General features: G+C 38.5%; 1 protein-coding gene across 1 annotated transcript in view; it reads right to left on the reverse strand.

The window, feature by feature from the left end:
* The window catches only part of ELP1 (elongator acetyltransferase complex subunit 1), a 65921-nt gene that overhangs the window by 40996 nt on the left and 5906 nt on the right, over positions 1-19019 (reverse strand). Inside the window, exons 3-13 of the mRNA XM_053462046.1 lie at positions 18930-19019; positions 17494-17575; positions 15440-15520; positions 15119-15207; positions 14645-14744; positions 11812-11902; positions 8461-8584; positions 7568-7658; positions 6977-7207; positions 6420-6590; positions 6244-6319 (exon numbers count right to left, since the gene is read on the reverse strand). The exon at positions 18930-19019 is cut by the window's right edge and continues 63 nt beyond it. Of these exons, the coding sequence (XP_053318021.1) occupies positions 6244-6319; positions 6420-6590; positions 6977-7207; positions 7568-7658; positions 8461-8584; positions 11812-11902; positions 14645-14744; positions 15119-15207; positions 15440-15520; positions 17494-17575; positions 18930-19019 (1226 nt within the window). The remainder of the gene's footprint in view (positions 1-6243; positions 6320-6419; positions 6591-6976; positions 7208-7567; positions 7659-8460; positions 8585-11811; positions 11903-14644; positions 14745-15118; positions 15208-15439; positions 15521-17493; positions 17576-18929) is intronic.

Genomic DNA, 19019 nt, shown 5'->3' on the forward strand with positions numbered 1-19019 from the left:
CACAAAATGGGCTTTGATACTTGTGGGTGGAGTTTTATTAGCCAATAAATAAACAATACAAATGGTCAACCTGATCCATCTGGCTATTGTTCATTTAGAGATGCCCTGAGCCATGTTGATTCCAGAAGAGGCTATGAACAGACAAGACGATTTCCTCCACTCTTTAGTACTCCCTAAATAGATAGTAATATATCTCTTAAGGTATATAATGATTGTCCCCGTGCAGTAGAAGAAGGAAAACAAATGTTGGAATAATGTTTTCCTGTTCTATGCGGAAAACAGTTTGTGCTTTGAGAGTAAATTCTGGAGGCATTGAAAAAAAAAACACAGTGTCTAGGGCAGGGGAAAATCTCTGAAATAATTCATTTATAGATAATACTTAAAGTTCACTAATCCTCCTTGCACAGGTGCCAAAGAGAGGAAGAGTGAGACTCTGGAGAACTAAATTGTCCAAAGAGTGAGGTTTTAGTCTGACATGTGTCTTAGAAAAACACCTGAGGGTCTAGCCTGAAGCAAGTTCAAAGAAAAAGAAAAAGAGCGCCAAGAGCAGAGACCTGAACCTTCACAGTAGCTGGTTGTATCCCACAGTCAAATACATCCTGAAGGAAGTCAAGAATCTAGGGCTGCAACAACTAATCGATAAAATCGATAATAATCGATAAAGAAATTCGTTGGCAACGAATTTCATTATCGATTAGTTGAATCGATTATTAAATGAGGGTTTTTTCAGAAAAATCCCCCTCATTATATAATCCGTTTAGTCTGACTCACCGTCTCACAGCAGCAGCTCCTACTTACTCCCCCTCCCTGTAATCACTGTGACAACTGGCCCCGCCCCTTCCTTCTCCAGGCCAGAACCACATGGCTGTGACATATATATATATATTTGGGCTACTGAAAGTTAGGGGAGGTGGGGGTTAATTTAGGGGCAGTGATGGTTAGTGGGGTGTTTAGGGTTAATTTAGGGGCAGTTATGGTTAATTGGGTGTTTAGGGTTAATTTAGGGGCAGTTATGTTAATAGGGTGTTTAGGGTTAATTTAGGAGCAGCTGTGGTTAATGGGGTGTTTGGGGTTAATTTGAGGCAGTTGTGGTTAATGGTGTGTTTAGGGTTAATTTAGGGGATGCTGTGGTTGATGGGGTCTTTAGGGTTAATTTAGGGGATGCTGTGGTTAAGGGGGTGTTAAGGGTTAATTTAGGGGCAGTTATGGTTAATGGGGAGTTTAGGGTTAATTTAGGGGAATCTAAATCCTGGGGGCAGTGAAGTGACATATCTGGGGGTATAAGGCATATACAGTATATAAGGCATATGTGGGGGAGGGCAGTGTGGCATGTCTGGGGAGGACGGAGTGGTGTATCAGGGTGTATAAGGCATATCTGGGGGTAGAGAAGTGGCATGTCTGGGAGGCAGGGTGGCATGTCTGGGGAGGATGGAGTGGTGTTTCAGGGGGTATAAGGCGTATCAGGCACAGTGGCATGTGGGGGGTAGAGTGGAGTGGCAGATGTGGGAGGCAGCGTGGCGTGGCAGATGTGGGAGGCAGCGTGGCGTGGCAGATGTGGGAGGCAGCGTGGTGTGGTATATGTGGGAGGCAGCGTGGAGTGGCAGATGTGGGAGGCAGCGTGGCGTGGCAGATGTGGGAGGCAGCGTGGCGTGGCAGATGTGGGAGGCAGCGTGGAGTGGCAGATGTGGGAGGCAGCGTGGTGTGGTATATGTGGGAGGCAGCGTGGAGTGCTGTGGTAGGCAGCGTGGCATATGTGGGGGGGCAGCATGGCATGTCTGGGAGGCAGCGTAGCAAGCCTGGGCTCAAATGTGCATATATTGGGGGGCTGGGTTGGGAAATAAAGACAAGAAATGCATTTTATCAAAGTTTTTTTATTCTGCTGTTTGTATTTAACATCATTTGTTTAGTAAATTATTTTAAATAAGTGAAAAATTTACATTCATTTTTTTTATCCGATTAATCGATTAATCGAAAAAATAATCGGCCAACTAATCGATTATTAAAATAATCGTTAGTTGCAGCCCTACAAGAATCAATGGATAAGGACAAGCTGATGCCCAACACCAGGAACAAAAGCTTTTCCAGATCTTCAAGTATCTGAGAGAAGTCACTTAATTTCTGCTGAGAAGAAGAGCGTTTGAGACTGAAGGCACTCCACAAGACAAACACCGCTACTTGACTCTGGAGCAGCGGAAACGGGTTGTCTGGAAAGATTTACATTTCCTTATCTGATGGATGAATCTGGGTTTGGAATGCATATAGCCTATTAGAAAGAGCCCCACACCAATATTCACCAAAATTTAAAGGTTTAAGCGAGGGTACCAAGTTCGTGAAGGGTAATGTTAATGCTACAGCACACAAAATATGTTCAAGACTAACATATGCTTCACACTCCTGTTTCAACATGGTTTCAACAAATTCCCACAGACACATTACAAAATCCTGTGGAAACCTTTCACAGAGAAGTGAAGTAGCTGCAAAAAGGAGGGCAACTACATATTAATGCCCACGGTGTGGACAATGTGTGTGAAAAACACCACCTCAAATTTTGACAAAGGTTGGTGGTAAAATAAGTGGATGGAAATGGTTACAATACCAGCATTTGAAATATCCATCGTGCTGCTATTTGACACTGACTTATACCAGGAGCTGTCATTTCATACCTGAAATGATGTCCCAAATAGCACACGGGGGCAGAATGACCAGATTTTAAATAAATAAATAAAATAAGATAAAATGGGGTTTTGAAATAGCAAAAACACTACTTGTACTTATTGCCCTATAATTCGCAAAGAAAAGCAAACATCAAAACATTGGGTATTTCTAAACTGAGGACAAATAGTAGAACCTATTTACCAGGTTTTTTATTGGCTTTTATGGATGAGTAAAAGTTTTTTTTTACTTTTTTTTTTTTTAATAGTAAATTGTATGAAATTACAGCTAAACAATAACACTGAAGAAATGGTAAAACAGCCATTGTCACAAATTGGTTAATGAGAAATCTTGTGATTATTAAAGTTAATAGAGGCGGTAACTAAGAGGGACATGCGGAAAAAAGACAAAATCAAGATGGCACACGCAAAAGTGGAGCGAGCGACTTCATTTGAACAAATTTCGACAAGGGTGACGATGTGAATCTAGTGTGGAAAGTTCAAATCTATAGCTTTGGCCAGTGCAGAGAATTTTTTTTTAATTGGAGTGAAGAATTCCTTAAAAAAAACCTAGGGGACCCAGATCATGTGACCTACGGAACAAGAGCTCACTATAAAGTTGTAGCATTTGTGTAAATTTGAGTTTTTTCAGTGTAGCAACACAAAAGTTAAAGCCACCTAAGAAAGGCATAAGAGATGAGCACCCACAGCCAAGGCTGTAATTTAACTTTTTTTTCTCCTCATCTTCTTTCCCTTTTTTCCATGTATCTTTTCTGCTTTCTGCATTTTTTCATCCTCTTTGTACCTTCTATCAACAATTGTGTGAAAAAGAAAGTACACTCTTTGAATTATATGGTTTTGCGTATCAGGACATAATCATCTGACCAGAGTACCAGAGTTTTAGGTGCATTGTGTAAATTTGTAATGTAGAATGTCGACAGCACTTCCCAAGAACGCACGTGTTTGGGAGTTCCCAGCAACAGCTTTCACATTAGGGCTGCAACAACTAATCGATAAAATCGATAATAATCGATAATGAAATTCGTTGGCAACGAATTTCATTATCGATTAGTTGAATCGATTATTATCGATTATAAAATGAGGGTTTTTTCAGAGCAAACGCTCTGAAAAATCCCCCTCATTATATAATCCGTTTAGTCTGACTCACCGTCTCACAGCAGCAGCTCCTACTTACTCCCCCACCCTGTAATCACTGTGACAACTGGCCCCGCCCCTTCCTTCTCCAGGCCAGAACCACATGGCTGTGACACTCATCTAACTGTAAGTATATGTACATATATATATATATATATATATATATATATAATGTGTGTGTGTATATATATATATATATATATATATATATATATATAATGTGTATGTGTGTATATATATATATATATATATAATGTGTATGTGTGTGTATATATATATATATATAATGTGTATGTGTGTATATATATATATATATATATATATATATATATGTGTATATATGTATGTAATATATATATATATATATTTGGGCTACTGAAAGTTAGGGGAGGTGGGGGTTAATTTAGGGGCAGTTATGGTTAGTGGGGTGTTTAGGGTTAATTTAGGGGCAGTTATGGTTAATTGGGTGTTTAGGGTTAATTTAGGGGCAGTTATGTTAATAGGGTGTTTAGGGTTAATTTAGGAGCAGCTGTGGTTAATGGGGTGTTTGGGGTTAATTTGAGGCAGTTGTGGTTAATGGTGTGTTTAGGGTTAATTTAGGGGATGCTGTGGTTGATGGGGTCTTTAGGGTTAATTTAGGGGATGCTGTGGTTAAGGGGGTGTTAAGGGTTAATTTAGGGGCAGTTATGGTTAATGGGGAGTTTAGGGTTAATTTAGGGGAATCTAAATCCTGGGGGCAGTGAAGTGACATATCTGGGGGTATAAGGCATATACAGTATATAAGGCATATGTGGGGAGGGCAGTGTGGCATGTCTGGGGAGGACGGAGTGGTGTATCAGGGTGTATAAGGCATATCTGGGGGTAGAGAAGTGGCATGTCTGGGAGGCAGGGTGGCATGTCTGGGGAGGATGGAGTGGGGTATCAGGGGATATAAGGCGTATCAGGCACAGTGGCAGATGTGGGAGGCAGCGTGGAGTGGCAGATGTGGGAGGCAGCGTGGCAGATGTGGGAGGCATTGTGGAGTGGCAGATGTGGGAGACAGCATGGCGTGGCATATGTGGGGAGGGCAGGGTGGCATGTCTGGGGAAGATGGAGTGGTGTTTCAGGGGGTATAAGGCGTATCAGGCACAGTGGCATGTGGGGGGTAGAGTGGAGTGGCAGATGTGGGAGGCAGCGTGGCGTGACAGATGTGGGAGGCAGCGTGGAGTGGCATATGTGGGAGGCAGCGTGGAGTGGCATATGTGGGAGGCAGCGTGGTGTGGTATATGTGGGAGGCAGTGTGGAGTGCTGTGGTAGGCAGCGTGGCATATGTGGGAGGCAGCGTGGCATGTCTGGGAGGCAGCGTAGCAAGCCTGGGCTCAAATGTGCATATATTGGGGGGCTGGTTGGGAAATAAAGAAATTTATTATCAAAGTTTTTTTATTCTGCTGTTTGTATTTAACATCATTTGTTTAGTAAATTATTTTAAATAAATGAAAAATTTACATTCATTTTTTTATCCGATTAATCGATTAATCGAAAAAATAATCGGCCAACTAATCGATTATTAAAATAATCGTTAGTTGCAGCCCTATTTCACATATAAATTCCACATATAAATTCCACAGAATAAACTTCATTCCTGCTCATGAAATAATAAAACAGCCGACACCTGGTCATGGAACAGCTTCTCGGTCAGTTGTTCAATTACTTTTGGTCCCTTTATACTTTATATAATAAGTCCTGTAGTGTTTAAACTATTCACCCTAGATAAAGATGAAAGCCAACACTTCAGTTAAATATTGATTAAATATAGATATATATATATATAGATATATATATAGATAGGCTGTCTTGTACAGCGGGCAATTACTTTTAAGGGATCCATGTATAAAGTGGATATAGAGGCAAAGGTGATAATTGTTATTTGCATGTGCCTACCCAGAATCCATTGTGGTTGTGGCAGCACCATGAGATTTCTGAGGGAAATACAAGCCTTCTGGCTTGTCTGGTATCTGTAGATGAGTGTTTAATAATACTTCTACTATATATATATATATATATATATAGGTTTGATATATATATATATATATATATATATATATATATATATATATATATATATATATATATCAAACGTATGTGCTCTGCAAGCCATGTTTGTGAAATGCCCTGTGAGTCAAAATAAAACAGCTGCAATGTATTGGTACAAATACAAGTTGGAGACAAAAAAAAGTGTTGGATTTATCAACAATTCATATTTGTCATTTTTGTTCTTTAAATAAAGAAAACATAGCAACTTAATCTTCCAAAGATAAGCTAAGTACAGCATGTTTATTTCCCGAAGTATCCCATCCGAGCAATATACTATACATATGTGCAAAAAATTAAGTAATCAAGGACTTCAAGTATTCTTTTGTAAATACACTGTAGTCTTCCTACAGCTATTAAAATTTACCTGAAATCTTTTCCTTTAGCTTTGTCTTCCGCAACTCCTGTTGCAGTCAACTTTATTTTATTCTTCGTACTGCCTTCTGTGGAAAAAACACAGTGCAAATATTAAACTAATTTTCATTCCTTAAAGCAAACTGTGTGTTCATATGTATATATCTCCAGGTTCCCCATTACTCATACCATATCTGCAGATGTAAAGGCAATTGTCTGCATCAATGACAGCAAGATCACTACTATTTTCAGGGTCACTGCTGAACACGACTTGATTTACTGCTCTTGGGAATTTAATTTGAAAAGTACTCATTGGAGGAGGAACTACAGCCTGATGAAAAGACGTAATTAAGACTGTGTCTGCAAGAAAGAAACAAGACAACATTTTAGAATAACCTATTTGGTGCCACCAATACCTACATACATGTAAAGACATTTCTATGCATTATATGCATGAACTGTGCAGACCCAAAATACAAATTCTTAAGTATATATTTTACCAAGAGCGATAAGGAAAATGTTTTTTTTTTTTTTTGTCATCTTAAAAAACAAATTATTACACTAATTTAATCAACAGATGCATGCTTTTAGAGAATATCGATTTTAACAGGAAGTGCTGTTGATGAAGTAAACATGCAAACATGTACCTGGTGGGTACAGCAATATTTGTGCTTAGGCAGCCTACGGGTTCTCTTATGCAATATCATAAAATGCCCTATACTGAACACAGTTACAAACTAGGTTACCTCCATCAATAACAGCGACATCTGCTTGTCCTTGAAGGCCTTCCCCACTGGTGCATTCTGTACTCCAAAACCAGTCATAACAAAAGTACTCCCATTCTGCACTGATTATATGTAGTCTAAATGCATTCTCATGGTCCCATAACAAAGAAACTATTTGGCTCTTCTCGTTACTTCCAAAATGCAAACTTTGTTTGAGGTACCAATGGTAGTTTCCAACTGTCCATATCTGAACTACACAAGGAAAAAAATATATATATGGTCAAACATCTCTAAAAAATACAATATGGCACTTTATCAGTGACAACTACCAATAAAAGTCTGAGCACTTCAACCTGACGGAGATTCATGCAAAAGTGTGTACATCATTATACTATTTACCTAATTTAACAAGGTCTCAAATCCAACATCACATTTAAACATAATTGTGCCTTACGTACTATACATGCCTGTTTCCTTACAAAAGTGCCAAGAATGTGGAATACACAATCGAAATGCCGCAATTCCAAACATTATAGAAAGTCTATTTCTATAACCTTAAATATTCCTGTATTGTATGCCCGAGAAACCCATAGCTAAGAGTCTAATATTTACCATACGTGTTTGGCTTCGTGCCATTTTTTTCTATATCTTGAAGCCAAATTGCTAAAATTGTAGAATCTGAATTCCAGTGAAGTTCTTTCACCTGTTAAGAAGATTTGTTTAATGACACACTTAAATGTGGCAACAAATACAAAAATGCATGGCTTTTAAAGATATATATACATACACACAAACATTATTATATTTATAATATATTATACATACAGTCTTATGAAAAAGAAAGTACACCCTCTTTGAAATCTATGGTTTCACATATCTGGACATAAACAATGTTTCTTAACAACGCTTAATATTAGGTAAACCAACCTCAGATGAACAACGCCATCTCATGATTTACGCAATAAAAAATAAAGCCAAAAATGGAGAAGCCATGTGTGTAAAAGTAAGTACACCCTTACTGCTTCCATAGAAATGAAGATGCTAAGTAGTAGACAGGTGCTGTTAATTAAATGTCCTTGATTAATTGACAATCAAGTGTGACCACCTTTATAAAAAAAATACAAATAAAAAAACCAAACCAAGCGTGGAAGAAAATAGAAAGAGGAGAAAAGAAAGGGAGTGAAAGAAGAGGAAGTTTATGAAGCGGGTCAAGAAAAAAGTAGGCGATAATAATTGGCAAAAGGAAGGAACTGAGCAAGATATGAAATGGTGAGAAGAAAGAGTGGGTAGAGTAGAGCGGGTAAAAGATCAGAAAAATATAGAGAAGAGAAGAAGAGGAAATATGGGGAGGGAAGAAAGGAGGAGAATAAATGGAGATGATTGTGAGAAAGGAAGATAAGAAAAAGGGGATAGACTCTTTTAACGTCATAATCCTTTATGGTATCATACATACAAGAATATACATACACACACACACACACATATATATACCACATCATACATACCATAACTTCTCCTTTGGCAAATGGAAGTGTGAATTCTCCATGAACAAGCCCATTTTTCTCCAAAAAAATAACATCTTGCTTATTTTGTTTGCTCTGGGTAGTGGCAATAACACTTCCTGATGGCCTTGAAGAAATAAAAAACACACAAACATTACGTCTTCTACAGTGAGACCTACTAGTGAACATATGCATAAGTAATTCTTATATACCCCAACCAGTTTCATTAAAAAGCAAGATCATTTAGTACGAGGAAAACAAAAGGCTTTCAAAATTCAACGCTGTTCATTGGGAGCAAAGAAAAAATATTAAACGGACTGATGAAAACAGATGGATATTACAAATAGTCAATTACTCTGGTCCTACCATGTCTTGAAGTATATAACTCCCTTGCTGCTGAGAGACTTTGTAATCCAAAAGTTATGTGCATTCTACTGTGATTTTCTTATATTCTTGTGATGTATTTTGTTTCATTTGCCCTACCATTTTAACCCCATCACGGCAATTGCCAGGCACATCGCATTGGCCACAGTGCCTGGCACGTCATGACTTTAAAACCGTGTACGGGCATTCAGCAACAACGAGATCAGCAACAATAGACTGTGTGTTCCTCCCCCAGGCATCAAGGTCTGCTATATAGTGTAATATATACCGTATTTGCTCGATTATAAGACGAGGTTTTTTTCAGAGCAAATGCTCTGAAAAATAACCCTCGTCTTGTAATCGGGGTCGTCTTCTAATCAGACCTCAAATGAGGTCTGACTATTAGACTAAGATCCAGATCCCCTGCATCGCTGCAGGGGACCTGGATCCTCCTGTATGGTAACCTCAGCTGCTGTCGGTGTCTATCACTGAGCGCCGGCGAAAGTGCCGGCAGCAGCCGAGGTTGCATAAGCGCATACCTTCCCGGGATAGCCCGCCCACTGTGGGGAAGCAGAGCCGGTTGGGGAGATTCCTCCAGAAGACCGGAACCCGGCGGTACTGTGCTGTCCCTGCACAGACCTCTTCAATTTTCTGGAGGAGGCGGGGCCTAGCGGGGTCACACAGCGTCATGCTGTAATCCCGCGGGAGCTGCAGCAAGCGCCTACTGAGGCATCACGGTGAGTAAAGTGCCTGAGTGGGTAGTTAAGTGTCTGGGTGGGTAGGTAAGTGTAAGTGTCTGGGTGGGTAGGTAAGTGTAAGTGTAAGTGTCTGGGTGGGTAGGTAAGTGTAAGTGTAAGTGTCTGGGTGGGTAGGTAAGTGTAAGTGTCTGGGTGGGTAGGTAAGTGTCTGGGTGGGTAGGGAAGTGTAAGTGTCTCAGTGGGTAGGTAAGTGTCTGGGTGGGTAGGTAAGTGTAAGTGTCTCAGTGGGTAGGTAAGTGTCTGGGTGGGTAGGTAAGTGTCTGGGGGGTAGTGTCTGAGTATGTAAGTGTCCCCCTATATGCCACTCTGTCCCATGATATGCCTTTTAACCCCCTATATGCCAGAGTGGCATATAGGGGGTTAAAAGGCATATCATGGGACAGAGTGGCATATAGGAGGGTATAAGGCATGCCTGGGGGCAGATGTGCATAACTGGAGGGCAGGTTGGTAAATAAAAGGAAATTAAAAACAAACAAATAGTTTACATGAATTATTATTTATTTACTAGTAAAACTTTTTTCCTATGGGGTCGTCTTATAATCAGGCTTTTTCTTTTTTTCCTAAATTAATATTCAGATTTTGGGGGGTCGTCTTATAATCGGGGTCGTCTTATAATCGAGCAAATACGGTATATATATATATATATATATAAATCTTCACAAATAGTATTCGATGGAAAGAATAGCCGTATTAGTCCAGTGTATAAGAATGCAAAAAAACAGAATGTTGCAGAATCTTGTAATACTTTTTTTTATTGGACTAACAGTATTTAAAATAATAGACAAGCTTTCGGGAGTCCTCCCTTTATCAAGTCAAAAGCATTTCTGACCAAGTGAAAAACACAGTTTAAAACTAACCAGTGCATGTTCTGATACAGGGTTAAAACAACAAGGTAGAGAATTTGCAGACAAAAAACTTATAGGTTATATGAAGTTTTGATAATGTGCTAAGAACCTCAAATCCACATTAAGTCCTTTGTTTTTGCAATCATAAAAATTTATAATTTTGGCTTCAAATGTCTTTCTTGGGTGTTTTTTAAATTACCTCTCAGTGTTTTGATTTTAAGGTCATGTATGGAGTGACCTGTTTGGGTAAAGTGGTGCCCAACTGGAGTGCAGAAGTTTTCTTCATCATGATGTTTGATGGAGTATCTGTGCAGAGTCATCCTTTTATTAAGTTGATGGCAGGTTTCACAGATGTAACACCCTATTGTACATTTGGTGCATTGAATCATGTATATAACATTTTGTGACGTGCATGAGTACGATCCTTTAACGTTGTATGTCTTGTTAAAATACATGTTAAATGCCCATGGGGTAGTAAGTTTTACAAAATGTATTATTTGATGGGGTAAATCGAATTAACCAGGTTCAAAGATGTCCCAAAAATAGGACATGGTCACAGACTGACCAGATGTCCAAATTACAGAAAAATGCACACCTCACAAATGTGGCCTTTTACCTTCTAAATAATCTTACAAACTCATGTATGGGGGTTATCACTGTGCTCAGATGTTGCTGAAAACATACTGGGGTGTTGTATGGCTGGGGCATATATCAGGAGCTGTAAATTCATACCTAGTATAAAATGTGTGTGGGGGATAAAAACCACAAAAAAAGCGCCTTCAAATTTTGATAATGACTGATGGTAAAATGTGTACGTGGAAATAGTTAAAATGCCAGCATCTGAAACACCCTGGGGTGTCTAGTTTTCAAAAATATATGATTTGATGGGGTGAATTGAATTGGCCAGCTTCAAAGACATCCCTAATAACACATGGCAGCAGGATGACATGTCAAAATTCCAATTTGAAAAATGCGCACTTCCCAAATGTGGTCTTTAAACCCCCAAACAACCCAACAAACCCATGCATGAGGGGGCATCACTATACTCAGATGTTGCTGAACACATATTGTGGCGGTGTTTGGCTGTCACATATACACATATACATTACTACCACAAAGTTTGACAGACTGGTGTTAGAATTATTGCATAGAAAGAAATCTAAAAAAAAGCATTTAAAATACCACAGGGTGTCTAGTTTTCAAAAATATATGGTTTGATGGTGTAAAGTGCATTAGTCGGGTTCAAATATGTTCCAAGTAGCACATGGGGCAGAATGACCAGATTTGGAAAACAAATGTTTTTGAAATATCAAAAGGATACCTGTACTTACTGCAAACTTGAAAAAAAAAAGCAAAAAAACAAGTAAAAGTCTACAGTTAAAACTCACTTCCAGGACACTGCTTGTTCCAGACCTTCTATAACTTCACTTGTAGACTGCAAAACCAATTCTCTGTTCCACACCCTCACCTTACGAGCCCCTGTTCATAAAATAAAATACAAACATGTTATAATGTGTTTGCACATGGATTTAATTCTCACTTTATTCTCACTTGGTTGTATAGCTTGTAATGGCAACTTACAACATGGTGCAAATAATCATATGGACAAGAGGAGCTATTTTGCCATATGCCAGTTCATTCATTATTCCCCTGTGAATAGTGTACCCGTGTAAACTATATACTGTTTTTTTTTTTTTTTTTAAAGGAATACTAAAGCTTTCTTTTTATACCAAAGTCACATGATTATCCCAACATTTAGTAAAAACATAACAAAAACCTCACTTTGTTATATATTTTCTTGATCCTCGCAAAATTAGTTTAAATTGACAGAAAATAGCCTCAAATTCAACAATGCAGGTGTGTTTATTTTGGATATACCTCAGTTATATAGAATTTTCAAATTTTTCCAGCAGTTTTCGGGGCATATATTATATGGTTTAAAAAATGCTGAATTTGTACACTTAGTATGCTATATTTGCAATTTCAGCTTTGAACAATGAAACAAAAAAATACCCACAAAAGTATATATTTTTTTTATATACTTTTCAATCAGGTACATTTTGACACTTTTTACGCAGCTATTTGGCCACAAATCACTGCCAATGTTTAGAATAATAAATCATTTACTGCACTTTTTTCACCAACACGTCTGCGTTGTCAGCCAAACCAGTTACCTCTCATGATTACGGAAATACCCAAAATGTATACATTTTTATGCTTTGGGTCTTTAGGGGGGAATTTGCAGGGCAAAAAATAAGGATTTATGTCAATTATTCCTCTTGTTCCCTTGCTGCTCACCCTAACTGAATGCAAATGGCAAAGACATGATATAAAAAATGTATGCACTGTGCACCTAAGTATTTGGTGAGCCTGCCACTGTCACTTTGTGCAGGCTTCCGATTTGTTGCTGCTGTTCCGTAACACTTTCACTTTCCAATAATACCACTTACAATTGACTGCGCAATATCTAGAAGTGATGAGATTTCTTGAACTGAATTATTGCAAAGGTAACATCTATCATAGTACAACGCTCTAATTCAATAAAATCTACTTTTATGTAGCATGCCATAAAATAATCATCAATGCAGAGTCCTGATAGAAAGGGATAAAAAGGGGAGTGGTGCCTGAAGTTCTTCCTAATACCCTTTTTTGTAGCAGACACTGCATCTTTTTTGAGCCTTTCACTTGGAACCAGTGGGGAGCGGATTGTGCAAAGAAAAAGCCTGCCAGTAAGATGCAGATCATTTTCACACAGTACTTTCTAAAGAGGATTTTGGCACCTAACTTATAACTTATTTGAAATATGTTATTCTGCCTCTCACTGTTCAAATAAACCTACCATTAAAATTATACACTGATTATGTCTGTCAGTGGGCAAATGTACAAAATCAGCAGAGATCAATCCCCCCCCCATAACTGAATACATATTTTATTATGTCATTTACTTTTTATGCTGTAATTCTGTTCTGTAAAACACTCAGGTCTTGCTTGTGGCAGACAACTGTAGTACTTGGTTATAGTGTAGGATGGCTTTTTAGGCGTCTATTTGGTGGGTACTGGGAAAAGTAACATGGGACCAGGGATCTAGTGTTGTTAACCTTTGCACTCCTACACTCTCCCCACTGTCTCAGTCGGGCCTATGGCCCTCACTGGTGTCAGAGCCGTTACCAGCAACAACACATTTGATGCCAGGACTAGAAATAAATGAGGGACTTCAGACTTCGACAAATTTGAGGTTACCCAATATTGGTCATGGTTAGGTGAAATCTGTGAATCACAAACAACCACATATATATATAAAAAATACTACCGCAAACATAGACAAAGGCTGGTGGTAAGATGTGTGCATAATGGTATGGGAGCTGTTTTTCGGGACAAGGCCACTTACTCCCACTGAAGGGAAATCTTAACGGCTCCGCATACCAAGACATTTGGACAATGCTATGGGCCTTTTCTATTCCAGCATGACTGTTTGCCGAGTACAAAGCAAGGCCCATAAAGATTTCGTATGGATGAGTTTGGTGTGGAAAAACTTGACTGGGCACGCACAGAGCCTTGACCACAACCTCATTGATGGCATATAGAAGGGTATAAGGCATATCTGGGGCAGATGTGCATAACTGGGGGCAGGTTGACAAAAGGAAATAAAAACAAAAAATGCATTTTTCTCAGTCATAGTTTTTATTAAACATGAAAAAATAGTTTACATGTGAATATTTACCAGTAAAACTTTTTTTCTTATAGGGTAGTCTTATATTCAGGCTTTTTTTCCAAATTAATATTCAAAATTTGGGGGATCGTCTTATAATCGAGCAAGTACGGTATATAGATACACACACCGTATCGGTCCGATTATATGCCGCACTTTTTTGTATTTTCTAATTGCATATATCGGTATCTTGCTCTTTATGGGCGTACCATTACTTGAATATGGTACTGATGGGGTTAATCAAAGCACATAAAATATACATCAGCCTCTATAAAAAATAAAGGCTTACGACAAGATGTCCTGTTTTACTTCATTTTGCACGTCTAACAAGCCTCATCTTTGCCATGTTGGCACCAATTCAAGCTCTTTGCATTATTCATTTGTGTCAGATGAGCTCTATCCTAAAATACAATGTCCACTTGTTCACAGATGTGATCAATTCAAATTAAAGTTTAATTTTAATACCGAGTCAAATCTACTAATAATAAAAAGGTACTAAAGCACATTCATACCCATTTCTGGACATATGGAACTAACTGCAAAAAACTGTCCGTCTCCTCTCCATGTTATCCGAGGTTTTTTATCATCCCAAGGCAAAGAAGGTGACACTTCCTGAAATGAAATTGGTATTACAATAAATATGAAGTTTAAACAAAATGTCTAAATATTTAACAACCATTGTGGATTATCTATTAAAGCTGGCAGGGATGAAAGCATTTGCAGAAAAGGAAAGGCTGAATTTTAGTAAATAATTTTTGTAAATAATTTAGTTTGAGACACATTTTTAATTAAGTAATTAATTAAAAAAAATTATTAAGTTACTACTGCATATGGAAGACCACATACTAATAATTATGTAACATTGGAAAGTATAGAAGGGAAGAAAACGAACAAAAACCTCTTCTAGGCGATGTACCTCATACCATGAAGTACAAGATCTTGTATACCAATATATACGAATATTTATGAAAGATGAAGCACATTACCATTATTTTGTGTTTCAGGGCTGCTTGTTTACCCTCAGATCCATGGAACTGAGTCTCTTTTTTACCCCAACCGAGTGTTATAAATTTTCCTGTTGAAGTTATTAGAAATAAACTGTTACATATGTAAAACAAGCTATGTATAAAAGTTGATTCTGGTGCAAACTTTGAAAACTAGTAATATAACCATAGCAACCAGTATAATGTCTCTGCTGACTGGAAAATCTCTTTAGTTACTATGGTGTTAAGACAATTTTCCAAACTTTGCACCAGCGTAACCTTTTTAATTATTAAAAAGCGGCATGCTGGGTCCCAGTGACTCACCTTCTCCAAAATCACAATGGTGTATTGGTGTTTCTGCAACAGGCTCAAAATCCTTTGTCATCAGGATCATTGTTTGCTGACCTAAAACAAACCAGATTGCAAGAAAGTAAACGTATATACTAACAGGAGGGCTGTGTAAGGCCTGTCATGAGCAGCATGGAGGGCTGTGTAAGGCCTGTCATGAGCAGCATGGAGGGCTGTGTAAGACCTGTCATGAGCAGCATTAATGAAAATAAATTACACATTCATGAAACAAACAAGTACATCATTGGCATTCAGCTGGGATACAATTTATTTTTATATGTATTATCACTGTTCCTTGATTAATAATCTCCCCATGAGAGCTGTATTCCCGCCATTTTGAAGGTCAATCACAAGCACATTTGCCACTCTATCAGGCTATTCCAATGGCTACTCAAACTAAAGGTCAATTTCATACTTTACTAATCCCTAAAACAAAACATGGACGCTGTCTGCTCTTTAACTCCTTAATGACCAATGATGTGCCAGGCATGTCCAGGAAAAACAGTCAGTTAACGACCAATGATGTGCCTGGCACATCTTGCCATTAAATAGGCTTTAAAAGCGATGTAAGATCACCTCCTAAGCTTAAATGGCGTTACCGAATGCCATGGAAATGCACCCCAGTACACACTGCGACTGGAGAGTCTTCACAAGTGAATTAGAAACATAGCGGTGCCCATTAAAAAACAAACAAGTTTCCAAGAGTCTCTCCAGACCCTACTGAGAAATCTTGGCTCCATCTGCAGGTTGAATACAAGTACTGCATTTAACCATGCAAGTCAATAGAACTCAGCTGTCTAATCACATTGTGATAAGTAAAATAAAAACAAAATTTTAACCTTCAAAAATAGTGATATCACCATCAGGGGAACCATTCACTTGATTAAAGATTAAAGAGTTTATTTTTATGAGCAAGTGCTAAAATTGTACTGTATGTTCCCCAAAAGCCTGACATAGAAAGTGTTTAAATACTAGCATTTCAAATACCCATGGGGTATCTTGTTTCAAAGATGTATGCTTTGATGGGGTAAATTGAATTGGCCTGGGTTAAAAGACATCCCAAGTAGAACATGGGCACACACTGACCAGATGTCAAAATAAAGAGGAAAAAAAAAACCACACTTCCCAAATGTGGCCTTTTAACCCCCAAACCACCCGGCAAACCATGGGTGGTATCACTGCACTCAGGGGATGTTGTCAGACACATAATTGGGTGTTTGGCTATGCTATATACCAGGAGATGTAAATTCATAACTAATGTAGAGGGGGTGTGTGGGGGGGGGGATGTGACTGTAAATTTTGATAAGGGCTGGTAGTAGTTAAAATACCAGCATTTGAAACACCCTGGAGTGTCTAGTTTTCAAAAATACATGGTTTAAGGGGGTAAATGGCTTTCAAGATGCCACAAACAGCACATGGGGGCACATGACTTGTGTCGAGCAACGCAGAAATGTGAAAAGAGCCTTGGTCAGGAAGTGTACAAAAAGAAAAAACAGCCCAGTCATTAAGGGGTTAATGAACCCAAGCATTCACACTGACAAACAAAATCAACAGGTTTAAGGTAGTTCTAGTAAAGAGATTCCCCGTTAAGTCAAAGGATTTTTTTTCTACTTCCCTTTATGATGAAACACATTGTGCAAGAATATTGTGGAATTTGTGTTACCATAACAAGCTATGTAGTTATATAGTATTGTAAGTCATCAACATTTCATCTGGCATTCTAAACAAGTGATTTCCCCCTTATTGAACACCAGTTGGACAATTTGTAGATTTTCTTATATATTCTAAGATATTTTTCAGTGTGCATTCCAAAAACTATCCATGCACTGTTCAATTCCTTCAAGATTATAGATCCCTTGTGTATCGTATCCCTTTTCTAACGTTTTTGTGCTTCATTTTATTTCTTATAACGTCCTTGCCTCATTTGAAATAGTTCTCCCCAAGTTCCTCCTCCAGTTAATAGATTTTGCAAACTTCATTGGAAAGCTTAGACCTTAATAAAACCATTATTAAAATAAAATGGTAAATACCTGTGATTATCAAAACCAACTCTTGGTCAGGACTCCAGCTCATAGCAACAATACCACTGTCCACACTGCCCACGCACTCCAGCTGAAAAGAGATATGCATAACGAGCTTTAGGATACAAGTACAAGGACATAAGTGAAGATTATATAGATAGATTATATAGATATACACTAAAGGAAGAAACATATCGGAACACTTGACAATTACACCAACAGGGTCTTGTATGACATTGTATTTTAAATACATGGACATTAATGTGTAGTTGGTCCCCCCTTTGCAGCTATAACAAGCGAAGGCTTTCCGCAAGATTTTTTAATGTAGCAACTTCTGCTCATTCATCCAGCAGAGAATTTGTTAGATCATGCAATGATGTTGGATGAGAAAGCCTGGCTGGCAATCTCCATTCCAGTTCATCCCAAAGGTATTCAATGGGGGTGAGGTCAGGGCTTTGTGCTAGGCCAGTAAAGTTTTGTCCACACCAAACTCATCCAACCATGTCTTTATGGACCTTGCTTTGTGCACTGGGGCACAGTCCTGCTGGAATACAAAAGGGCCTTCCCCAAACTGTCCCCATAACGTTGGAAACATAGCACCGGGCAAAAGGTCTTGGTACACTGAAGCATAAACATTTCCCTTCACCTTGCTTAACCCCTTAAAACAGCCCATTACCATTATCCCTCTTCCACCAAACTTTACAGTTGGCACAATGTAGTCAAAAAACATTCTCCTAGCATCCAAACGCAGACTTGCTTGTCACACTTCAAAACAGAGAAGCGCCATGCTTTACACCACTTGATCCGACACTTGGCAGTGAGACTTGCATGCAACTGCTCAGTTATGGAAACCCATTCCATGAAGCTCCCATTGCACAGGTTTTGGGCTGATGTTAATGACAGTGGAAGGCTAGAACCCTTTAGCAAAGCGTTGGCAGAGATGACATTGCACAAACTAATTTATTGCAAAGGTGGCATCCTATCAAAGTACCACACTTGAACTCAAAAAGTTCTGAAGAATGACCAATTTTTTCTCAAATGTATGTAAATGCATGGCTAGGTGCTTGATTTTTAATTCTATGGTGTTATGGATCAGGACATAATGATCTGTACAATTAGATAAATAGAACCTCAGATGACCACCACATGGTTTATTAAACCGGATGATGATTTATTCAACAAAATTAAAGCCAGAACCATCTTTAGCAGCAATAACTTGAAGTAATTGTTTTCTGTATGACTTTACTAGTCTCTCCTTTATAAAAGGACGCAACACTTAAATGTGAATGAAGGTGGTGCTCCATTCACGGGGAATGAGTGGTGCTGATCGATCATTGCTGCCTGAAGGAGAATGTTTAATTCTCTAGTGTTATGTATCCCTGTCAAATAACACAGATTATTAAATCACAGCACTAAGTACAAGTATGAATTGTTCTGAATCATACCTGGCCGGTGTCACGGTTGGAAAGTATAACATCACCTGTCGCTGTAGCAACACACACAGATTCCTGATCAGGAACATCCTGGATCCCAAC

Source organism: Spea bombifrons, chromosome 1, assembly GCF_027358695.1.
Source record: "Spea bombifrons isolate aSpeBom1 chromosome 1, aSpeBom1.2.pri, whole genome shotgun sequence".
In the NCBI taxonomy this organism is placed as follows: Eukaryota; Metazoa; Chordata; class Amphibia; order Anura; family Pelobatidae; genus Spea; species Spea bombifrons.